The 25,756-nt window shown below is 38.9% G+C and overlaps 1 protein-coding gene across 2 annotated transcripts in view; it reads right to left on the bottom strand.

The window, feature by feature from the left end:
* LOC102220729 (plexin-A1-like) overlaps positions 1–25,756 on the bottom strand; it is a 289,583-nt gene that overhangs the window by 139,797 nt on the left and 124,030 nt on the right. For both annotated transcript variants that reach the window (XM_023337491.1, XM_023337496.1), the window contains exon 4: positions 1,804–1,935. In XM_023337491.1, coding sequence (XP_023193259.1) covers positions 1,804–1,935 — 132 coding nt within the window. The remainder of the gene's footprint in view (positions 1–1,803; positions 1,936–25,756) is intronic.

The raw sequence follows: 25,756 nt of genomic DNA, 5'->3' as shown, positions 1-25,756 counted from the left end.
CAAAACCTGAAAGGATGGTTTCACAAAATCCCCTTCACTTCCTCGAGTTTAGACCCACACAACAGGCTTTTCAAAAAAACAGAAAATAGTGTGACAGGAGATATGGAGACACAAGAATGTCCTACAGACACTTCCTGTCAGGATAAAATATCTGGCTAATGCAGTGACTGGAATGTCACTGTAGAGTTAGCTACGCTGGATACAGAAGCCCATGTAAACTTGATCAACTGTGAGTTATTTTACTGAACTTCATAGGTAAAGCCACATCAAAGTTATAATATAATATAATATATAATATAATAAAATATGCTTATATTAAAAACTATGATATGCTTTAAATCATATTTTAATACCTGTCATATGAACCAGTTATTTTTTTGTAAGTGAAGGAATATGGAAGAATGTGTACTTTCTTCCATATTGTGTGTTTGTCTGTAGTTGCTTTTCTGCATAGGAGTGTGGCCCTAGGCTGACCCTCTTTAATAATTAGTGCAAATGTGACTTGATGCAATATGACATGACAACATGATTCATTCTGCATCCTGCAGTCATTCTGCCTTAAATTCTACTTTTCTAGAGCACCTATAGGTCTAGTTAGTTGTTTTAATCTCAGATCAAATTGAACATAGATGGTGTTGGTGCCTTTTCAGGCTGCACCACACTGAAAAGTTCCAAGTATTTTGTACTCCCTACATTTTAGCTCCTTTGAATCTTAGCAATATCTGAAAGAATTGGAATAGTAAAGAGGGCTAATCAAAGTAAACTCAAATGTGACACTTATATTTTACCAGAAAGGTTATCACAAAGTTGAGTTGGAAATACAGACAGATATGGAGAAAAATGAGGCCTAATGAAACAAACTGCATTTATAAAATTAAATGCAGTTTTAAAAGTTAAAAGTTCCATTTCTGAATGGAAAGGTGCTCCTTAAGAGTCATCTGTCAAGTACAAAGTCTTAACTTGTAAATATCTACTCGTCATGGCAACTACAAGGGGAAAATTTAAGGGTGAAAAACTTTTTTTTTAAGTTTTTCACCAAAAGGGTAGTAAAATACAAATAATACATGTAATAATGGTAAATATCAGTTACTGGTCATAGCAGCAGTATTAATATTGGTTATCGATATCGGCCCATATTTTCAATTCATTTTATGTCTAAACAAAAGAGTAAATAACACAAATTTACTCAATATCTTTGATATTGCTAGGAATTTTTGCACTTGGGTTATAATTACTTTCAACTTATAACCATTTGACATGTTAACATGTTTAATGTTAACAAGAATAGCTACAAATGTGATCTATTATTAAAGTTTTCAAAATATAACAAGAGTAGCATGTGCCTGTGTGTTTTTCTAAGTAACCACAAGGTGTATGTGCCTCTGTATGGATGTAATTAGCTCGATTGCTCGCCTCCCAAGTGAATATTTTTAATCTTCCACCATCTTCATTTTCTCATTCTGCCTCACCTATATTATGCTGTACATATGCAAAAGAAGTTGTGTATCTTCTACTACATACTCAACACAGTAGCTGTAAAAGCCTGTAAAGCAGCATGCGAGGGGCTCTTGATAAAGAGATTGTGTTTACACCTTTATGTAAGCCAGAAAGACACATGCACACACATTTGTATGGATGGGAATCTGTACCCATTCCCTGTTACTGCCACACAGATCGATGATCATTGATATTCAGTCATTATTTAGTCTGCGCTGTCATTGGCAACAATAGACTGCATAATAGACTAACATTGCTTGGCTGCACTGTAGATCATTGGAGTGCTGATCTATATGCCTCTCCTACCTGTTTATCAGTGAGAGCGTACAAAAACTGATGATCTGGACTGAAGAGCAGATCTCTCAGGATGGGGTTCCCATCGCTCACCATCACATTCTCATACAACAAGGCAGGCTGGGAAATGGAGTTCACCAGGATCTGGAAAAGAAGAGGGGAATACAAAACAATCATGAGGCTGGAACAAGGTTTAATGATGCTTAGCTTCATTGGATTGTCTCATTGATTTATGCCAAAGAAACTGCTTCCAGTTTGTCTTTTTTTTCTACATAAATACAGATTAATGAAGGCAGTAACTTCTTGATTGTTTTTCTACTGAATAATTTCTCGTTTCAACATTTTGTTATTGACTTGATTCACAACTTTGGAGATCAAAAACATATTCAGTCACTCTATGATACAAGGCAATATTATTGCCAACTGCACCACCCTCTAGCTGGTGATCAGACAACAAATTGTACAACATTTTTCATTCTTCTGAAGTAACTACTTTTACTTTTCAACATGTAAAAGTCACAAAAGTAACACAAAATATTTCAGCATTTTTATACAACCCAGTAAATTTCTGAGTTTCCAGTAAGCCAGTCTTTTAGGTTGATTAACTGAGTGCAGCACCTCTACAGAACTAAATGATGTATTTTTGGAAGGTGTTTGAATCCACTGGCAATACCTCAGAGTTATGAGGGCACACTGTTCCAAAAGCACTGAGTAGATCTTCCCCTGGTTTCCCTTGGACGTTTCTGTTCCTTATTTCTCAGCCTCCATCTGCTCATTCATCACTTGTGAGCAGCCTTCTACGTTTTCCTCTCCGTTATACCCCTTTTTTCAGGCTTCAGCTCTGGGTTTGGTTAGCTTGGGTGAGAAACAAGACAAGTTCCTTTGATCTTCCTCTAAACAGGTAGTTCATTAGTCATCAGGCTTTCATTATGGGTCTTCTTTCTTAAGAGAAGCAATTTTCAAGACACAAGAACTTTCACAACTCTAATCATGATATTAGGAAAATATGCGTCATATTGGTCATATTATCATATAGGATATTATTCACAACACGACATGAATGTAAGCTTTCACAAAGTCCATATGAAGGGCAGTGAAGGTGCATCCAATGAGTGGCATTTCTAGAATAAATGCAAACCAACTACAGAATCCAATACGTCTTTTGTAATCTGTAATTCCAGACATTCAGGTTTGTACATTTCTTGCTGTCTGTGCGTGAGCCCACGCGTATAAAAAGTCAATGAATTGGAGTTGTTACTAACCAAAGGTCATTTGTTTTAGTGACCACCCCACCCGCCTCCATCTTGTTTCCACATAAAGACACACAAACACACTGAAAAGTTTTATTGACGTAAAGTGAGTGTGACCTTTTGTGCCTTTTGTCTTTATGGCTCTGATGATTTTTCTCTCTCTCTCCCTCACTGTCAGGAATAACACACATATAGAGAAAAGAGAAGAGAAAAAACACACACTGTGTGGCTGTTCTCAGACTGCTACATGCCGAGGGCTGCTGTATCATTTATGATGAGTGACGGACTGTGATGGAATGAGGGAGAGAGAGGGGGAAACAGAGAGCGTGCTCTGCCCCACAGCTCGGGGCAGAGGGCATTTGGAGGGGGATTCAGGTCAGCTAGCACAGAAGGGACTGTAGTACGAGGCAGGTGACTGTGAATTTTCATCTTGTCTTTTAGCCTGCAGGTTCCTGCTCTCCTTCTCCGACCTCTGCACTCTGGAAGCATCTTATAGAGCTGGCAGCTTCACCAGACAACTTCAGGAAGTCTCAGTTTTGTACTTGCTCCCTATGGAACACCTGAACTGAAATATTGCAATTTGTAATCACATCATGAAGAGACTTGTGCTGCATTGCTTTGGGCATGTGCTGGTATGAAATTGGTATGATGCACTTGAATAAAACACCATTGTAGCACAACAATAGAAAAGAAAAACTATTTGTCAAACAGAAGAAAACAAACATTTGTCTTCAACAGGGCCCTATAGACAGCTATAAGATATTAAAAAAAATCAAACGGGGAGTAAAACAATTATATGTCATGAAACCTGGTGATAGTGAGTCAAGGTTTTCATACTAAGTATCCAGTTGCTGTCATTCTGAGACTTCATCTGTCATTATGCTGATTGATGCTACTAGTTTGCTCAAGTAGTTCTTGAGTGTTGTTGGTTATAAAAGCCATGACAAAGGTTTCACCAATAACTTATTGTTTAAAATGGAGGCATCTTGAAAAAATCCAACAGAGCATCTGCCCATAGCTAAATTTTTTCACTAAGCCAGCAGGTTTCAGTTTTTAATACGACTGGACTTCACTTTAACATGTATAGATTTTTTTTAAACATAATTTGAGATTTCTGAAACGTTTACTGTTAATATGCAAAAGAAAAAAAAGGAAAATTTGAGTGGAGTTTTTAATGCTGCAATAGTTTGACAAGCAATATATGAACTAGTCAAATCTGACTGAATTATTCTATACTAGTATAGAATAATTCATACTGTTTGTGATTTGTGAAAGCTTTCTAAACAGAGAGTGTAAGTTTTTCAAAATCAGCTGGACATATTAGTAGAAAAACAATATAACATATTTGTTTCAACTTAGAACAAATCACGAACAAGATAACTAATCATAAGTTATTTTAGTTTTCACCCCAAACTATCTGTGTTTTACACACTTAGCTTGTCTGTTGTAGAAAACTCGTGGGCCTTTTCTGTGGTTTTATGAAGGACTGAGGGAAAACTTTGGTGGTTGTGAAACTTAACCTTTTAGAACCTTGGTACACCTTTATTATCCCAATTGGTATATGCATAATTATTATGTTGAGACTTAATTAAGTTCACTTTCACATTCCAGTATTGAAATGCCATCTGCTTAAAAGGAGCTGAAATGACAACGGAAGAAGCTTAATGAATTCCACAAGTTCTTTGTGTGGTCTCTGCAAACTGAATTCAAGCCCATAAAGCACAAAGGGAGGATAACACTGGGTCATGTGGAACTTTTTTTAAAATGTAAGTTTCACCTTCTGAAATGTGTTAACCAGCCTGAAAGATGAAAGCAACTCTGCTATAAAAAACACTGACTACCTGCTTTAAAAGTGCTTATTAAATATGCTTTTGTAACTGCTCCCATGATGATTATTAGCCCAGGAAAAAGGAAGCATAAAGCTTACTGCTTTGAAGTCACTGAAAGCTTATGAGTCATTAAAACACTGCCTTTTTACTGATTAGTTTACCTCTTTGAAGCGGGACAATCAGACGTATTTCGGTTTCGCTCAGCGGTGCTGCTCCGATGAGTGTGCCAAACATAATTGCTGCTATTTGCATTCTAATTATCCATCAATCAATTAGTTTTACAACACACAAAAAATAAGAAAATGGTATTTTAAAGCAGTCAGTTCAATGGAGGATGAAGGACCGTGCAACTAAAGACGCTGCTCTTTTGAGACATGGTTTCCAAACTGTAGTGTTTAGTCTGCTGAGAAATGTGTTTTTGCACATAGCCCACATTCGTTGTTCTCTAACCTTCAGATCAAGCCCGTGGCTATGTCACTGTAGAAAAATTATAATCAGCAGAAAAATTAGAGGTGACTTCTTGCCAAATTTTGTCCCATACTTCATCTTTGGAGAGACATCCTGCTAGAGTCATATCGCACCTCACCTTTGTGTTGTCTCAATTCTTCAAGGTTAGCGCGCTGTCATTGAGTTAGAGACACAGGCTTGACTGACAACAATCACTTGAGTGACATTTGCACCAACACAACCCAGTGTGATTCAGACGTGACAAAAGGACTTTCAGTGCTGTCGTTTTTGGTCGGCTGAACACTCATTATTCTTGCGAGGACACTCCTCATGAGCTCATTCTGTTATACAGGACAGAAGTTTCAGGAAGTGTGTCTGCAAAACCAGTTTTTGCTGAAGTCATTCATGGAATAAGATCCAATTATATTCAGAACATCACTTGAGAAATATTTTTGCCTAATAAATCCAACAGTTTCCAACTTTGAAGACTAATATCCACAACAGATTTGGTAATAGAGCAAGGCTGTATATTGCCAGCACACTATCAGGTATTTGTTTTGCATTTCAATGATATAAGAAACAGGTCTGCAGCATGTTATGAGCAATGGAACTTAAGAGACAACATTTCTGTACCATATAGAGGTGCCACTACTACCAAATTTACATAAATGATACACAAATGTTGTGTCAATGATAACAGTGTTAACTATCATCATGCTACACTATGCACACACCAAGTCTGATGGAAAGGAAACTCACTCATTCCAACATGCTTCATGCAACACAAATCTTTTTTGTTTTATTGAGAAAAACAACCTCTAGATTTTTCCAGGAGTTTCCAAAATTAGGTTTTCCTTACATTTACAACAAAGATATATGGAATATGTTTTTATTTCATCACACATAGAGAGATAACAAAAAAGAAATGTTAAATGGTCTGTACTTCTATAGTACTTTTTCTAGGGGTGCTGCCATGCCCCAGCACCGCCAGTAAGCACAGCGGACAAGGTCACAATGACAGAGGCGGACAGAGCGGTAACCAAACTGCTGATAGAGGGATGAACTCCTCCCATCATCACCACCATATAAATATAAATATAAACAAAAATGGAGAGTTGTCAAATTTTAGCAGTTGTTGGATTTCTCTTCTCATTTCTCCTGCTAGTGCTAGACACATGGGTTTGTTCTGGTCTCTGGTCTGCTTGGTGTTCACAGATGCATTCGAACTGCACCAGAGTTCACTTCAATCATACTGAGATGCAGGTTTGGAGGTGGGGCAGAGTTTACACCTCCCCAAACAGAGCAGACTGCCTAGGCCCTAGGCAAACACACTAGAGTTCAATTAAAGTGGTTGGATCCACTTCTAAAGGAAAGGCTGCTGTTTGGTCAGATTTAAGAAACAGATGAGCGGTGTTATTGGAATATCACCTCCATGAGACCTTTTCCATCAGCCCAATTTATACGACTTTATATATTTATTATAATATATATATTTATATATATTTTTTATTTATACGACTGGCAGGTATTAATATGCACTTGTCTCCTGAAACTGCCCAATGGTAATGAAAAAAAACGGCTAATGTAAAGCTGGTTTATTAAAGAGCATAACGTATCATGCCAACAGAAATAGAGGCGCCCTCATTTACCAGTGTTGTATAGTAACGAAGTAAAAATACTTCACTACTTTACTTAAGTATATTTTGGAGTACTTCATACTTTCCTCGAGTATGAAAATTTTTGATGACTTTCACTTTTACTTCACTATATTTCCGAACTTAATTGCGTACTTTTACTCCGATACATTTTCAATGTGTGGTTTAGTTACTCGTTACAAAAAAGCGAGAGAGAGAAACAAAGTGTTTTGACCCCACCTACTGATTAGCAAGTAGCAAGCAGGCTACCGAACAAAGTCGGTAGAACTACTTGCCTGGGCTTGTTCATCACCACCTCCAATAGGATACACCTGTTTCGCTTCTCCCATTAAACACAAAGCAAGTCTCGCAATCAGCAGCAGCCACATGGAGGAGGAGACGGAGACCACAACGACTGCAACTACGTCGGACACGGCTCCAGGGGAACCACCAGCTGGTGATGAGAGCCCATGGCCTTATTTAAACACAATACACTCTTTCGTGGGTGTTAAAGATTCGTCGTACCGCATGCAGTTTATGTTATTCCTGCCCGAAGATGTGGAAATTCTATCTTACAAAAACTCCCCGTCCAGGTAACGTCTTATGAAATGGTTATAATCCTCCTGTTTCAGTAACTATAGCTTGGTCACTAGACACTACTGTATTGTGAAACGTTGACCATAAATGAACTTTGTTTGGCATTGTTTCAGTTCCATACGTGGTGTATTTAGCTGAGGCTTAATGTTGACTGTAGCAGGCTACCTAGACTCCTCTGTTCAAGGGGGACAGAAGCCATAGCGACAGCAATTTAGACTAAATTTAACGAATATAGGAAAGGCATGCAAGTTCAAAACCAGGTTTACAGATGCTAATAAGCTGCATTTCCCTCCCAATTCTTTTTTCTTTTGCATAACGACCAGTTGTGTGCACCACCTACTGACTGTAGCATTGACTGATTCACTGATTTGTGAAGTAGAGTAATCGTAACAGATCTTTTTCTTCATGTTGGCCGCATTTTCTGTACTATTTATTTTTCTCATTTTCAGCACTGACCTTACTTGAAGGGAAAACTTAAGGCTTACAAAAACTTTGTATTTTCTGTCCTGGAGGGTATACTAAGAAGCTGGTTCAGTTGTAAAGCAGGTTAAGTTAACCTTGTGCTATAGGTAAAGCACCTAATTTTCTTAACTAAATGATGCCTGCAGGTATATCTATTAGCAGGTTTAATTTTGCCTGCACTTGGTTGTGTACATTATTTTAAGTGTATTTGACAAGTTTACCAAAATATAAAAAATGTCATTCAACCTGCATTTGCTTTGTTTTACTTTTTACTTGTACTTTTCATTACATTACTTGAGTACATCCATTTTTACAGTAATTTCCATACTTAAGTACAAGAAGTTTCAGATACTTTAAGACTTTTACTCAAGTAACATTTCAGTCAGTGACTTGGACTTTTACCAAAGTCATATTTTGGAGAGGTACTTGTACTTTTACTTGACTCTGAGATTTCAGTACTTTATACAACACTGTCATTTACTGAGGGGCCTTTCGGACGGTTGTGGGGACAGTAAGGAGAGGTAGAGGCAGGAGGGGTATTGGAATTGTGTGTGCAGTGGAGGACAAGGCAATAAAAGGGAGCAAATTAAAAACGGTCTGGGTTCAAACACCGGTCACAATTTTAGGTCAGGTAGTCCGACAGAAAACAATCACACACCATTAATTGCACCTCTTTGTCACATAGACTTTTTTAAAAAAACAACCAACTAGTTGCTTAATTAACCTTTCTCCTTTTATTGCTGTGTGTTTTTATGGCACAAAGATGTTTTTTTTAGTTTTCCTATCCAAGGTTTTATTCCCATGTTTACTAGCCCTTTTCCAAACTGTGATCTCTCTGTCATTTTCCACAGAGTAACTTTTTTAAAGATCTCCTGAATTGCTTCACTTCAAAGCTCACCTTTCCATTCCAAGGTTTTTCTTTGCTGTCCTGATTTCTAGACCTTCCTTTACCCCTCTCTGCATCCTCCACAGACGTCCTCCTCATCCCTCTGGAGTGTGTGATTGTCCAGACACAGCAGTGTCCCGTCCAGCCTCAGCTGTTCAACATGTAGTTAATTACATGACTGGAAAAAAGGGACTTAAGAGGACAGATGCGAAGGACAAGTCAGAAAAACGTGGAAAAGAGGATGGAAGCTAGTAACAATTTTGAGCATTTTCTATTGACAAAAGTCACCTAACGACAAGTAATAAAGATATGCCCTAAATATTCAAGTCGTTTTTTTATGGTGGAGGGCTGAAAGGGAAGAGATGGAGGCATCTTCTTAATGAAATCTATGGTAGAGATAGCGTGTGTGTATGAGTGTGTGCTAACTGCTCCTTATTGTATTCGTGATCCTTAATGAAATTGATTTTATTGTCCTTTGCTGAGACGATGACACAGAAACATAGAGAGGTAACACATTTGAAAGCAGGGTTTGGTTTTGAAAAAAGGATTTCATTTTAATACCATCAGAGAAAAAGGGGCAGAGGGAAGGAGGAGGTAGGTGGGGTATATGCAGTATATATATGGCACAGTCCCTGCTTATGTGTCTGTCTGACCCTGACTGGAGGGCATCCAAGGTATCAGAGCGCACCTGCTGACTACACAGTCTACATTTTTCAAACACACACACACACACACCCGTGCGGCTTGGCCGAGCCACATCAGCGCGACAGGTTACTAGGAGTGAAATTAATCATCATTCTTTTGTCGCACCGCTGCTCTCACAACAGGAAGCTGGCCCCCAGTGACACACACACACACACACACACACACACACAAACCTGCATATGGAGTGACAGCCAGACAGCTGGTCGGTGACAGCACGCCTCTATAAAGCTGTTTTGCTAACAGCTAACAATAGTTGGCTCAGGTGAGAAGAACCGTGCCAAGGTTTGGTAGATTAAGCTCAGACAGTCCAAACTGAGCACTTTAAAGTAATACTTCTAGAAGTATCCAAGAGCAACGACACCTTGGCGGTGAAATAATAATTGTTATTAGCAGAGGTCAGAATGTAATTGGATCAAACTTCTATAATACTCGAAAGTTAATTGTATTTTCTGTGGTGCTTGTGTGAATCTGGTGTTGGGTATTGGTGCATTTGCAATAAATGCTTGTAAATAGAAGTAGGCCTTTTTCACAGTTCACTTATCAGGACAACTATAAAAATAATCAACTGGTCCTAACGATCAAAACAGAAACTAAAAAGTTTGAATTTGGATGTCCCGAATAACCAATCAGCACCAATTATGACCTTTCTATGGCTAAATGTTTAGGCAGTGATGGTTAGAGGTAGACATCAGGACCCAGTCCAGAGGGACAATATGCGTGACTTCAGACAAGACAATAATGCAACAATTCTGCATCCATTATTCTGCAGTATGAACTTTCACATGCATGTTTGCTTCAAATATTGGCCAAACACAGGGAGATGACAAAAACCATAAAGGGAATAAGATTCTCTGAGAAGGCTAAGGCAGTATGGGGTGTTGCCTATGGGGATGTAACGATTCACTGTTGGGTTCAAAAGAGTCAACATTTTAGCAAAATTTTGAGGGAAAACCAAAAATTCTTATTTGACGTTTTTACAAACTGCTTTAAATCATCTCTGTTTGATGTTTTAAAGCACAGTCTGAAGAATACTTTTCTTCAGACTGTGAGCTACAGATGATCAAATAAACATTTTAAACTTGTGAAACAACCTTTTAGTTTAAGGAAGTTAAGGAATAGACACAACTTGTGCATTTTAAACTAACACCTTCAAACCCAAAGCTCATAATAACAGATTGCACCTTCGCTAGTAAGTCACATGGTATCAACTAAATAGTACTTTGATGAAAAACATCCTGGGGTTTTTAATCATTAGATCTCATAATATTTGGTCTAGTACACAAACTATCTGCCTGGAAAAAACAACTTTTCTCCCAACAGAGCCCATCAGAACAGTATAGATTTGTAAAGTTAGCTCTAAGCAGACCTGATGACCTCTGGGGTTTTCTCATAGATGAGGTCAAGATTGAACAGTCTGGCTATAGTCCACACTCCAATATTTTGGAGACAAACACAAACACCTCAATCCAGCTGTCCAAACTGGACACAAGTATTTGAACGTTTGTCTCAGTTGAATCCATTTAACTAAGTTTAGACAGATGCAAAGCAACTAAATTACCAGAAAATAATGCAAAACAAAGCAAAATAGGAAAGGTTCAACGTTTTATGAACTTTGCTTTTATCAATCAATCACCCAAACAAATAACTAACCTCCAAGGTGTTAACAATTTTTTCCAGTCATTTAGCTGTATTGCTGTCTGTCCAGAAACCATTACCTTGACGAATGAAATACTCCTACTCATATGAAGAAATGTGTTGTGAAAGGAAAAGAAAAAAATTCAAACAATGGCTGAATAATGCAGTGACATGTTAAGAGTTCTCGTGACACTTGTTTTGAGCGGCATTGTACTGTGTTCTTTTTTTAAAATTCATCTTCCACCTAGAAGTTGACAGGAGTCAAAGAAGAAAATGCAATTAGATACCGTCATTAAAACAATTCTCAGAGGTTAGCACTTGACAATAGCTTGAGATGCGTTTGTCTTCTCGGCCTCTGAGATGCTTTCTCAGCTCCTTTAGTAATAATAGGATTTGTTTTTGAACACAGACCTTTGGAGAACGTTGAATTGGCGTGGTGTTTGTTCCAAAACAAATAAAATTTCATAACTCGAAGATACTTGGGAAAGGCGTTGATTTGGTTTTAAATATTCAAGCAGAAAAAACCACACACACACACTCACACACTTCGAACAGAGCTGTACCTGAACAGCTCTTGTCAGACACAGAGTCAGGGAACAGAAGTCTTTCTGCTGGTTTTCTTGACTGGTGTGGCATCACCACACGAACACCTGTGAGTGTAATGCCCCTTTAATCTTTTACAAACATGATGGACTTGAGCTGCTCCTTTGCACAGCTCCTGCAGGTCTTCTTGCAGAACACAAATACACACAGTTTCCCTTTCCTGCCTCCTCCTATGATAACCAGACTCTAACAAGTACTTGGAGCAGTTGGCAGGCTAATTCAGAATTCTCTTTGCTGCTTTTGTTCCTTTGCTTTCCATCTCTTTTATCCCTTTCGTCACTTACCTTTTGCTTTTATTTCAACTGTAATTTCACAATATTTCTCCTCTGGGCAAACAGTGGGAAAAAAATTACTTGTACGTAATTTAGCATAAAATGAAGTTTTATTTCTTATAATAGAACCAAGAAATTGTACAGGTCAGAGTCCATAAAAGAGACTTTAATTTGGCATTAAGTCAAACCATTACGAAGCGAGGTGATGCAGATCCCTCAGTAGGTGTTAAAGAAAATGACGGCTCTTTTGCTGATAATCTCAAAATGAGCTGATTTGCATCGGAATCGGCTGGAATCACCCCAGACATTTGTGATTTAGGACCGTATTAAATTACTTGTTGAAGTGGTTTTTTTAACGGTTTCTTTGCCATTCTCTCTCTCTTCGGTCCCACCGTGGCTCGCCTTGCTACCCCTGAGAATGCTTCTGACATAACTAGGTCTGACTGTGCGCTAAACCAGCGGCTCTCCATTCTTCCCCGAGGCAGATTCTGCTGGGAGTGGCCAATGTGAAGCTAATGACACACACACACACACACACACACCCACGCACACACACACACACACACACACACACACAGTAGAGTGGCTTATGTTTGTGTAGGCACAGGTTAAGACCAAGTCTCTCGTGATTGATGGACACAAGATACAGACTATTATTATTTTTGCTTCTGTGCAGAAATCTGTTGCATGGTCATAGGTCTTTGTACTAGCTGTCGAAGTAAAATGTTTTATTTTGCATCACCTCGCTAACAGTTTTCAAATCTTTCACCCACAACGGACGAGTCGCACAAGTTCAAGTGCTAAATTCTTGACAAAGTGCAGTGCCTTTCGATTTCCATTAACACAGAAGTGAAAAAAGAAAAGAGAAATTGTGTTGAAGGTGATATGAGAAATGTTGCCCTCATGTTGTCGGTTATTGCCAGGGTTTCAGAGCTGCTTTGCAGAAGATTAAGTAAACAGTGAAATAATGTATCTGTGGTCGGTAGATATGTGACACTAAGCTGATAGGGTTGGTAAAAGTATTTTCTAACACATCAATGTGGGGAATATGTATTAAGTAAGGAACTGTTACTCATAACTTTACAGAACATTAGTTAAAAACTAACTGATTTCTTTAAATATTCACATAAAACTAACTAGAAAACTAGACTAAGTTGGCTAATGTCTTCTGGTTAACACTGAGAGGCTGCTCTAACAACAAAAACTGCAATGAAACTTCTCAGACAAGCCTGTCAACAATCATCCATCTCCATGACAACTGACCAAACTTCATTCACCTGAAGTCACCGAGACCCTTTCAACACGACATGGATATTTTAGCAAAAGACGACAATCTTCCTTTATCGCCACCTGTTTTACAAATGTAAAATGGGTTATTAGCAAGAAAAGACTTTTACTCATTAATCTTTAACTGCCTGATTTTGACAGTGGAAGATTTTTTTAGAAATAATTCTGCATTCAATGTGAGAAAACACAACTCTGTAATTTTCAATGTTATTTTTCAAGCCTTTTTCTAAATGGTGTCAAAGAAAACATGAGATACATCTGTTTATTGTTTTTGGAGCCAAAAACAACTTTGACCACACTCAGAATGCTCTTCCTCTGAATTTTAGTGCTTGTCAATCTGTGACTAAAAAGGCATAAAAATTTAACTGAGGACTTTAATTTTAGCGGTCATGAATTGTAACGTTGTGATTTGAAAAACATGGTTGAGGCTTTGAGGCAAACAAATGTTCGCTGCACAAGAGCAAAGCCAAAAACATTTCCAGAGATGTTAAAGTTATTACTGACAAAAGTCTAATACCAATTCTATTTTATCGTACTTCAGCAATGTGCGGTAAAGACACCGGCTGAGTCACCTGTCTGCAATATAATGTTATTCTATGATAGATTTAATAAGTAGTGGAACACATTTATTAAACTGAATTTCCATTCAATCCTCCTATCTATGTACAAGCTAGCATTATCAATGCAGCACATTCTGTTAATACAGGAATTTAGAAACTATGTAGCTTAATACTTGCTTCACAAGTTGTGGGATTGTTTACTGATCCAGCAAACTGGTGATCATGTTTTGTTGTTTTTAAGATTTGCTTTGGTTAGTATTCTTAGGATGACAGGGCTGTGAAAAAACAACACAATAAAACATTTGCTACACATAGCAAATACCTGATGTTGTATCCAGGTTTAGAATTGTGATATCCAAAAAGTTGTCTTGTAGGACGACTTAGGCTAGTGGCTCACCAGGCTAAAGGCTTACAAAAAAGACATGGCCAAAAGGGCAACGATTTTCAGATTGGTAGATTTCACTTCAGACTTTTAGAACAATCAAAGTATATCAAAGTATATTCTTCTGTTTGGAAGAATATCCAACATTTTGCTGTTTTCAAAAAGCACCCTGAAGAATAAGGTTGCCTGGGAACAGGCATCATTTCTTTCTAAGTCAAAAAGTCAACCCGGCTATTCTTTATACTCAACCAAAACTTTGCTTGTATTTATGGTAAATAGATCCTCTGCATTAGCGAATAGTTTCCTTGTGACTCTACATGTTGGGGGGATAGAAGAGAGAGTCTGTTCAGGAAAGAAGGATGCGCTCTCACACCAAAGTTTAACTGCTTTTTTGCAAGCGATTGTCTTTATGCTTCCCACCATTTTTATCTGGACGGCTGCAGAGATGAGAACAAGTGAGGACAAATCTGTATGTGATGAGTGTTTTCAGCGCCTGTATTTGCATCGACATGTCGTTTCACTCCCAACGCCGTATCTGATTTGGCGCTGCCGCGACCCTCCTCGGAGCTTTGGGAAACAATTGCATTTCTCTTTTGTTTCCCTTCACTGCTCTACATCCATCTGTCCAGGTCCCATCCCACTCTCTCTCTCTCTCTTCAACTTGTCCGACTCTCTTTCCCTTCGAACCCTCCACCTCCACAGCTCCTCACAGCCCCTTGATGTTCCAGCTCAGCTGACACACATGAGCAGCCAAGCAGAACACGCTCGCGCATTGTGCGGCCCAGCGGCGCGTGTGTAGGTGCGAAGGCGTTCGTGAATGCGTGTGTGTGTGTGTGTATTGCGTCCAGCTGAAAGCAGCGATGCTATTGGTACTAAACTAGATCAATTTGTCAAGAGCAGAGAGGTGCAGGGCCTCGAGGAGCAACCCGGTGCTACGTTCAAGGTAAACAGAGGAGTGTGGGTAAAAACGAAAGGAATTTCAAGGATGAAACCGGCACCACACACACAACAAACAAGCAGCAGGAGGAGGCGGGGATACTCCATCAATGCCATGAATGCGTGTATATATGTTGAGTTTGACAGAGAGCGGTCGAGACCTCAGTGTTGACGCAATGTCTGTGTGTGTGTGGGGGCTTGTGTGTGTGTGTGTGTGTGTGTGTGTACAGACAACAGCACGCCCCACCTTGGAAAGGCAAAGGCTCATTATTAAAGAGGTAGCTCGTATAAATTATCAGCTGCTGGCCCGAATGAACCAAATAAAGAAAACAATGTCACGGCGCGGTCACAGGGCGAGCATTTACTGAACAAATGATGAATGTGTCTCTTTTTTTCCCCCTGCATCTTTTCTCTCCTCCCCTGGCCTGTTGCCACTGCAAATTAATTCTTGGATGCGCAGAGAGGAGGAGAGAGAGACAGAGGGGGAGAGATGAGAGTGACATATCTTGGACAGCCTTACTTCAAAGGCCATGAGCTTATCACGGCGAAACACGCAAACACAAATACGCCGTTTGAGACGGTGATACTACCCTCCCTGTCTCCGTCAGAAACAGCGTTTTTTTTTTGTTTGTTTTTGCTTTTTATAGCTATCATGTACGCAGACAGTGTTTGGAGAACAAGTCAGTCGGTACTGAGAACTGCTTGTGCTGAAATTGTATTTCTTTATTTGTTTACTCTGGTTTGTTTGGGAGGTGACAATACATAAAGGAAAGGCAATCAGGAGGAGAGAGATGGGTTGAATTATTAATTAAAGCTGGGTAAGGTAACAAGAATGCAACAACTGTGCTGTTTCCATTCTGGGATAAAGAAGCTTTCACCCTGACTTATTTCAGTTTTTTCACTTTTTTTTCCCATTTCCTCCTAAGCCCCTTTTCACTCAGCGTTACAGGGAGCAACACATCGCAAAATCTGTTTCAGCTTTCCTTGGAAATAACCAGAGGTTGGCAAGACTGCGAGTAACACATCAGTCATTATATCCGCTACGTCTTTTCTCTTTGGACAAAAAGACATCAGTCACTTGTTAGCTCCTGGGAGTAAAATTTACATAAAAAGCACCTTTCACACACATTAAAATCACAAAGTGCTTTACAAAGACACAAACATAAAATCAAGAATATAGAAAACTGACATAAAGGTAACAGCCTACTAATAAAAAAAGATTAATTTTCATTGTTTTTACAGCACACAAGTCTATTTATTTCTGCTGAAAAGAATCTCTATGGCTACCTAGAGGATCTTGGAACATATTTCAGGCACCAAATACCATAATTTTCAGAATATTGAGCACACCTGAATATAAGACGGACTCACTAACTTCCAACCTAACCTATAGGCTACACCTCTCTATAAGCCACCACTGTCCAGGTTGTAATGAAAGATCTACACAAAAATATTTCATTTTTTATAAAATGCATACTGGTAGTAGGTTACCAGTGTACAGAAAACACGTACCATAAAGAGTTTTTCAGAACACAATAACAGGAAAAGTTATTGACTGCTAACTTCATTTTCCTCCAGGACACTAAAGCCACTAATTTTGCCTCCTTGTGTGTCTGAGTTGAACAGCCTCACATGTTTTTGTTGTTGCTCTCGATGTCACTCTTGTCTTGTAGTGAATTTGCCCTTTAGCTTGTGCTGTCCTCATCACGCAGCAGTCCAGCCTTTCCAAACTCGTTGCTTAAGCTGCAGTGTTCAAAGCTTGTGAAAAAAGAGGCGACCTGGAAATTGTAGGATGCTGTGAATGATGGCTTCGCAACTATCACTTGCTAAACAAAGTAGATATAATATATAAGTCTCGATCTTTTAGCCGAGTGGTCTCATCTGATTTCATTAGTGTATTTAGTTTAAAAGCGATGACATGTTTTGTCATTGCCTACAAAAAGTAGTTCAACTTTGGGCTCAAAGCGCTAATGGCCATTTATTTCCAGTCTTTATATATGATGGGATTATGACATCTGCCCAAGTTGACTGACTGAAGATGAGGGAAATGTGGTTTGCTTGGAGACAGAGTTTGAGGAATGGAGCCATTAGCTTAGTTTAGCATGGCTTAGAGCTATTCAGCAAGAAACAACCACACCTCTGTTATTTTCCTGCCAATGTTAATCCTGCAGACAACAAGACAGACCATTTAGGACTGCAAGTATTAAAACAACCAAGGAATTAATTTGGTTTTTGACTGACTCCACAGCAACAACTATGAGTCCGACTGGAAGCTCCTAGCAGTGCAGGAAGCTACCAAACCTCAATGTCTTGGATCTAAGGGTTTAAGGTTTTATCACAACGGTGGTACTATTGTGATAAATAGAACTATTTATTACTTCATTTTTAGGTAACCCTATGACTGTGACTGCCTGGCACAGCAACTACAGCCCCACAAACACAAACACTGATGTTGATACTCATTTGATAAGATAAGATAAGATAAGATAAGATAAGATAAGATAAGATTTATTTGTCATTGTCATCAACAGATTACAACGAGATTGAGATTTGCTCGACTCGAGTTAAGATGCAGGTTATGTGTATATACATAATATACCAAAATGAATAGTACAAAATGAGAAATAAATAGACATCAGAAGATGGTGGCAGCGCCTGGAGGTGTCGCAACAGAATCTACATTTATAACAAAGTGGTGTCAAGAGCAGAAGTTCTTATGCCTTTGAATTTAGTGCCATGATTGCCATCGGGTAAAAACTGTTTTTTAGGCGATTTGTCCTGGTTTTTATTGGTCTGTATCTCTTGGCTGATGGCAGCAGCTGGAAGAGACCATGGCCAGGGTGTGAAGAGTCATTTAAAATGTCCAAAACTTTCTTGTGGAGCCTGGAAGAGTAAATCTGTTCCATAGTGGGGAGGGGGCAGCCTATGGTTCTCTCTGCTGCCCTAACAACCCTCTGGAGCGCCTTCTTGTCCGCAGATGTGCTGCTGCCGTAGCAGACACACAGACCGTATGTGAGCATTTGTAAAATGATCCTTTAGGACATCAGTCACATAAAGAAGTGTGATTGTATCACTAAGCTGCTCAAAGTAACAGACAGTCTATGGTTTTGTTCAAACATCATAAATTAGAATTTATCATAACAATACATCAAAATTCTCATCATGATAAGAAATGTATCATGATAAATGATAAATGATATCAGAAATCCCTGCTTGTGTCTAATCACAGCAGTCTGTTACCATGGCTCCTCTGGACATATAGACAGACATTGCTGCCGTAAGAGTCACATAGATGTGTTATAGGGGTGAGAATCAAAATATGAAGGTTCTGCTCTAATTCCAGGTGTAGATTAAGACTTATAATCTAGAAATCTAAAAATAGACTGTAAAACATTGGTGATTAGCAACAAGAACATTCCAGATTAAATATTTAAAAGTTGTCACCACAAAAACAACAACTTTAATAACAAAAAGGAGGCTGAGGAGCATCTAGAGCAAGACCACTAGGCTGAGGAAGAGTTTCTTCCCTTCAGCCATCAGACTCCTGAACTCAGGCTGCACCAAATGCAGCTTCCTCCCCTAGATTATTTACACACAGACACATTACTTTATATTTATCACTTTATTTATTTATTTGTCTGTGTGGTGGATTTCTTGATCTGGGACCTGAATCCATGAGCTAGGTAGGTGGTATGACAATAAAGAAAATCATTGAATCCTTGAAAAAGAGAACTGTTTCATCTAGAATCCGAACATTGACACTGGCTGTGTAGCTACTTTTCCAAAGGATGTCAAAAGGAACTCCAGAAATCAGGAAAAGCAAATGTCACTTCCTATAACAAACAGACAGAAAGTAGTTCTGCTTTAAAAAAGCTTTAGGGCTTTCATGCAGGTGGTAAATAATTCTAAATGTGCATGTAGGCGCTGCTACAGGAATTTCTTCCCAATGTCTTTGCATTTGTCTGCACTTGTGTCTGATTATGTGTGCCTCTGTCGCCCTGTTCGGATCTGTAATTATAAAGGAGAAACGATAAGCCACTTTTTTCCCCCTCTCCTGTGGGAGCTCACAGCTAATTATAGAGCCAGCGGTGCTTCAAATTGCCATTTAAAACAGCCATACGGTGGGAGACAATAACACACTCCCCTGGTGGCGTCTGTACAGAGGTGTCCCGGTAGAAGAGATAGCTGGAGTAGCAGCAGTAGTGCGAAAAAAAGGATGTAGAAAGGCCTGAGGTAAAGAAAAAAAAAAGGTCTACTTTTGATGATGTAGAATATCTGAGCCTGCCAAATTACTCCGAAAATATAAGAGATAAAAATCAATATGTTATATTATATTGTAATCAGTATTGTTTAGAATTCTGAAATATTTGACTCAAAGAAGTTGACAAATATTGGAAAAAAAAGATGGCAAAAGTTCTGGCAGAAAAAGCCAGAGCTACTTAGGAGGAACGACCAAATCAACAAAATAGAAAAACTGAAAAACAAAAAAGAAAGGAGAAAGGGTTTGGGGTTTGACAAACAAACCGAACTGGATAAAACGAACTGCCAATCCGCACATAAACACACAGTCTCACTCTCCCCGATTGGATTCCAGTTTGTTTCACACTGGACTCCAACCACGCACCCTCTTATGACATTTTTTCCCAAAAACACAGAAACAACCATAAAAAAAGAGATTCTGTAGAAAATCAGGTCTTCCCTCTGAGCATGAACACAACATGGTGTGATTTGTGTGCAAGTCGTAATTCCTGGCATCGTGTAGATATTTCTAAATCTTTGGCCCACACAGGAACATATTTTTCTATAATGGGAAAGTTAATATTTGTGTCCCCCGTCCAATGAGGAACATCATTAGGGTCTGGACACCTGGCTATTGAGAAACGATGACTCACTGGCGGCGTGGATTCTGTCGACATTTTAAATGATTAAATCTGAATTTACCCAACCGCTAATGTTTGGTTGTGATGCAGGTAATGTGCCAAGTTGATGAAGCTTACCAGAAATTGGGTGCACTGTAAACAACACAGCAGGGAGTAGGGCTACGACATCTTTGCCAGAAATAAAATGTCTCAAACAGTCCTCTTTTATTGCTCAATATTTTGAAGCATGGCCAACACGGACTGAATAACTTTGTTTCCTCCACTAACGTTTCCAAACTACAACCACAGGCAGACTACATTTCTAAAACAGCGCAGAAAATCCATATCATCGTTCACAACTTCTCCTTCTGTTTGCTGATTGGTCAGGTTGAAATTCAACATGATAAATGAGACGGGGCAGATGACAACTGAGTGAAATTGAGTAGGAAGGCAGTGGCCAGGCTAAGCTGTAACATACTCCTGCCATTGTTTGTACGATGGATTCAAGAGACTCATTGTTTTACAGCCCAAATCCTCTTAAAACTTCCCACTAATCTTTCCCTGACCTGTCAGCTGTGTGTTGGTCTTCATGAAGTTGTTTGTTCACTAATGTTCTCTTTACAAACTTTTGAGGTCTCCACAGCATATTGTTTTACTCATTATAAGAATTAACACACAGAAGGACTCTGTTAATTAATTAACAGAGTTGGCTTCCCTAGATTTTATTTTTTGAAAGCCACAAATAATTTTCTTTTCACTTCACAGTTATGCATATTAAATCCCAATACAACACATTGAAATTTCTTGTTGTAACAAAATGTGGGAAACCTCCAGAGGTAGCGCTGTATCTCCAGAACAAGCCCTATTCTAATTAAGAGTGTGTGTATATAAGTGTAGAAATAAATATGTAGGTACTCATATTCGTTTGTACATTTATTTGACTCATTTGTAGATGCATAACCGTTCCTCGGTCTTACATGGCCTGTAACTTGTATCAATTCATTACTAACATGTGCAAGTGCATGCAAGTGTGTGATAGAGTTACAGTCCATTAATGTGATGAGTGTAAGAAGAGCTGTAATCAGACTCTGGTCCAATCTGTAACTAAAACCAGGTGAGATGCAGATATGTAGTGTAGTCATGGCACAAAGCTTCACGGTAGCTAAACTGGATGAATGATTAACACAGTATTAAAAGAAATACTCATTTCTGAAAAGATCTAGATGTGTAAAAAACTCATTCATACATAAATACCTCATATGCCTAGACTGCAAACTTCCCACAAAAGATACTGTACATCTAAATGTCCCCTTTTTCAGTCTGCAACAATATAAGTGAAAATGTATTATTTTTGATTTTCGAAGAAACTAAATTCTTGGTAGCAGGAGCAAAAAAAAGAGGTTTAAAATATTCAGAGAATGACTGTGGCATATTCATGTCAGCACAGCAAATAAAGCTGTAAATGTCACCTTCACTGATGGTCATTTATGCATAAAAACATTCAAATAGGACAAAAAGAGAACCGTAGAACCCCAAAACAGAAAAACAACTAAAGACAACAAATTCATTAGTAGATTACACACCAAGGCTTTAACCAGTGAGGCACTGGTCAGTTTCAGCTGACCAGCCAGTACAACTCACAAAGAGATAAAGAGCTCAACATCTCGAAGCATCTCAAAATGACTCCCTAACTGTCAGTTCTTCACATAAACTCAAATCTCTGTTTTGGAACAGAAAGTGAGGAAGCACTTTTCTCTGGCACCATCTCTGAGTCAGTCCTGCTTGAGAAATGGGTTGAAAGTGACTGTCAAATTTTGTTTGATTGTATTTCTTGATGTTTTGCTGCCAGAACAGAAGTGACTCAGTGAATAATACTGAAATGAGCAGAGCAGATATTCCAGTATTGTTGGTTGATTGTTTACTTCAAAAATACAAAATCTTACCAAGTATTCTTGATAGTGTTTAGTGTAAATATCTTGAACAAACTGAAATAATTAAAGATCTGCTGCTGTTGAATCGACCTTCCAGACCTCTCTGGTCTTCTGGTTCTGGTCTGCTCTGCATCCAGAACCAGAACCAAACATGGAGAAACACAGAGTTCCTTTACATCGAGGTTTAGGGTAGATTTGGACCCATAATCACTGGAACATTAACCAACATATCTGATGTGAATTGATGATTCCACTTGACAAAATCTAATGTTTGTAACTGAATTCTCAACTGGTGCCTGTATGATGATTTTTTTTTGTGTGTGTGTGTGTGTGTGTGTTTATGATATGAAGCACTTTGAACTGCCGGGTTGCTGAAATGTGCTACACAAATAAACTTAGAAAACTAACATACAAGCAACTTTTCAGCAAGAAATATGAGCTTGTTTTAAGTCAATTTCTTAATATTGATGAAAAAGTATTAGTTATAAGTGAAATAATCTGCCATTGGAACAAAACTTTCCCCCCCATACTGTAAGTTACCACCTGAAAGAGTACAAATATTGCAGATATAACAAATACTAGCTTGGGACCCAGGAGACTCAGTTTTTCTATCAGACTACCAGAAAATCCCCATTTGGAACCTTTTTGGCACCACTCTTGCTTGTCACTAATAAAAAACTGAAGGGAATACAAATTATTAACTCCATGTTGATTTTTTTTTTTATAGTAAAACTGTTCTCTCCAACAGGCTCCAAAGCTCCAGTAGGTGGATCTTTATGGTGGGGCTCTGATGTGACCACACAAATTTGACAGCTTTCATCAATCCAGCCATAATGCAAGAATCATGGGAAAAATGAGCGCTCCAAACCAGTTATCCCACAGCGCCAAGCTCACACAGAGCCATTCCCATGACTGTTAATCTCGTTAAAGTGCCAGGCAGTAACACACACACTCACACACACAAGCCACCGCCAGCTTACCCTTTTTACCTTCTGCCATCATGCTTCAATCATTCGACTTATGTAACTAAATGAACTGATCGAGTTTCCGACCCTGTCTCACACAATCTTTAAGGGCTTTATTGTATCAGGCAGCGAATGGTACCACAGCCACAACAAAGCCGAGTCTGGTCTGTAAAACACACACTAAAACCAAAAGTAGGGCTTTTTATGAGTGCAGAATGCTGCTTACCAACCTTTAACAGCCTTTCTGAGAGGATAAAATCTTTATTAAGTCAATTCATAAAGAATATTCTAGCAAGTACCATCCAACGGCACATGCTACATTCTTAAAGGAAAATATTTTATGGAGATATTGATTGCTGTTTACACTCTCGATTGTACCCAGAGGTCCACTGAGATAGTTTTCTGCAGCTTTTTATGTACTGAGCCACACTGTAGATAATGGTAGGCTATAAATGCAACTCCTGCATGCATGAGACCACTTTACCAGAAGCAATGAACAGTTCCATCCTTTCTATTAATGTTCAATGTATACAGCCTAAAAGCTCAGGCAAAGCCACCAGCGTTCCTGGGGGATAGATCGGAGGAGAATTCCAAAAATAAGGAAATGCAGTTTTGTTTATATCAACCTCTCTTCCTTGACAAATTTCTCTTTACAATCCCCCTTCTGCCCCTGCCTATTCTTTACTTTTTGTGCTGGCAATCTGTCATCCTGCTTGTTTTAGTTTACCTCCTCTTTATCCTTATTTACAGTCTTTGTCTCCCTCTCTCTCTTTCTCTCTCTCTCATTCTGCACATATGTGTTTATTTAGATGGGAAAGGAGAATAACGGACACAAGTGGGGGTTATGACAGGCAGACAAAATTAATGAGCAGAAGAAAGTTGCGTGAGGTTTGTGACCAGGACTTAGAAGCATCTTCTGCCAATCAACCAATCAGTGGCGTATATTTCTAGTCACTGCAATTATAGAGGTGGCGACAGCACCAATTTGATCTTTCATTAGGTTCTAATGAGATCTGGATGAATAAATGGATGATGGCGTGGGGCTAAAGGGTAGAATGAGGGAAAGCAACCAGCATGAATTAATGACTGCATGAGGGAAAGAATGCAACATATTCTTCAGGACAGCTTTTCTTCTAAAAATAAAATACGTAGAAGGATTAGTCAGTCTCTATTTTTTGACACAATTAAGCCTTTCTGAGATGAAACTGTGTTATTCAGTATTACCGTCTGCTTGGAAGAGGGGGTGTGGGGCTCGTCTTAAGACATTGTAATGACTTTGTTCACATTTTTAAACTCGAGTTTGTAGATCACGGAAGCAACACAAAGTTATTGTAATTTTAACTTGAATATTTCTGGATCAGTTAGGCCTTCTCCAATTGTCTTGTTTTATACAATGCCCACATGTCGCTGTATCGGTTTTTATTACCTCCATTTGGTCCCCACAAACAAACCGTTTTAAACTGATGTGCCTATTGTTTGTTTTGCTTTGTGGGTATCTAGGTGTCTTGTTCACGAGTGACTGCAGGATGAAACGGGAGATGATCAGACAGATCGGATTGGGGCTTCGTCTGCAATAATGTCGGCACTCTTCCGGTCTGTTGTGTGGTTGATTTTACCGGCCCCTCTGCATTGCCAACCTCAACTAGACATGGATTGTGATCAAAAGAATGAGATCTTAGATACAAGCATATGAATTGAGTTTCGTCCCAAAGGTTGCTGGACTGAGCCTTAGAGATAGGGTGAGGATCTCATTAGGGCATCTGATCAGAATCCCTTTGGAGGTTTTATGGGTGCATTACACAGAGAACAGTTGCCAGGGAAAACCCTGAACTCGATGAAAGGATTATTTATACCAGCTGCCCTTGAAACCTTGTGATCCCCCAGAATAAGCTGAAGCTGTTTCTAGGAAAAGGAATAACTGGGGCTGCCTCCTGGACCTGCTGACCCTGTGACCAGATCGTGGATAATTGGGAAACAATGAATGGATGGATGGATTGGTGAATGTCAAGTGATGGATATTCACTGTGCTTTTATTACAAATTGACACAAAACATATAAAAAGACCTTTTATATAAAATCAAATGTGAATATGTTTGTTCATGCAACACATTACTTGCCATGACTCTGCAACTTCCTGTTGTCTTCTTCATGGTTTGCACCAGTGGCAACATCCAGTCTTTGATTGGCTCATCTATTGCAAAAATGTTTTCATTGCAGTTTTTTTAAGTTAAGCAATTTTGAGATGGCCAAAAAAAACCTCATCACCAAAACTTTGCATCAAAAGAAGAGTTTTTAAATCTGCATGTTTGCATTAAGCAAATTTCTGCTGGAAATGTCAAATTGCACAATTATATGGTGAGTAGAAAACAGCAACAGCCAAACAGCAAAAGCTAAACTCTCATTCACAAATATATGCTTCTTATCTTCATTTGAACTCTCATGACATAAGACAGATTTTGAACAAAGATTTGGATCTAACGTACGTAACGCCCCGGTGGTGGGTATGAATTCACAGGGTTGAACCGTCACTTGGCAGACAGATCTATTTCAAACTTGAGAAACTCACCAGCCACTTTAGAGAGAGAAGATTCTGCATAGCTTGGTTGGAACGATTACGGCTTCTGTTGCCTTTCTATAGTCTTGAACCAGTCTGCCCGTTCCTGTTTGACAACAATGTGTTTTCATCCACACAAGTGTCCCTGAATTAATATCTTCCCTAATGTTA

Source organism: Xiphophorus maculatus, chromosome 1 (assembly GCF_002775205.1).
Source record: "Xiphophorus maculatus strain JP 163 A chromosome 1, X_maculatus-5.0-male, whole genome shotgun sequence".
NCBI lineage: Eukaryota > Metazoa > Chordata > Actinopteri > Cyprinodontiformes > Poeciliidae > Xiphophorus > Xiphophorus maculatus.
The sequence above is the reverse complement of the archived record's forward strand: the minus strand, read 5'-3'. Positions and strand labels throughout refer to the sequence as shown.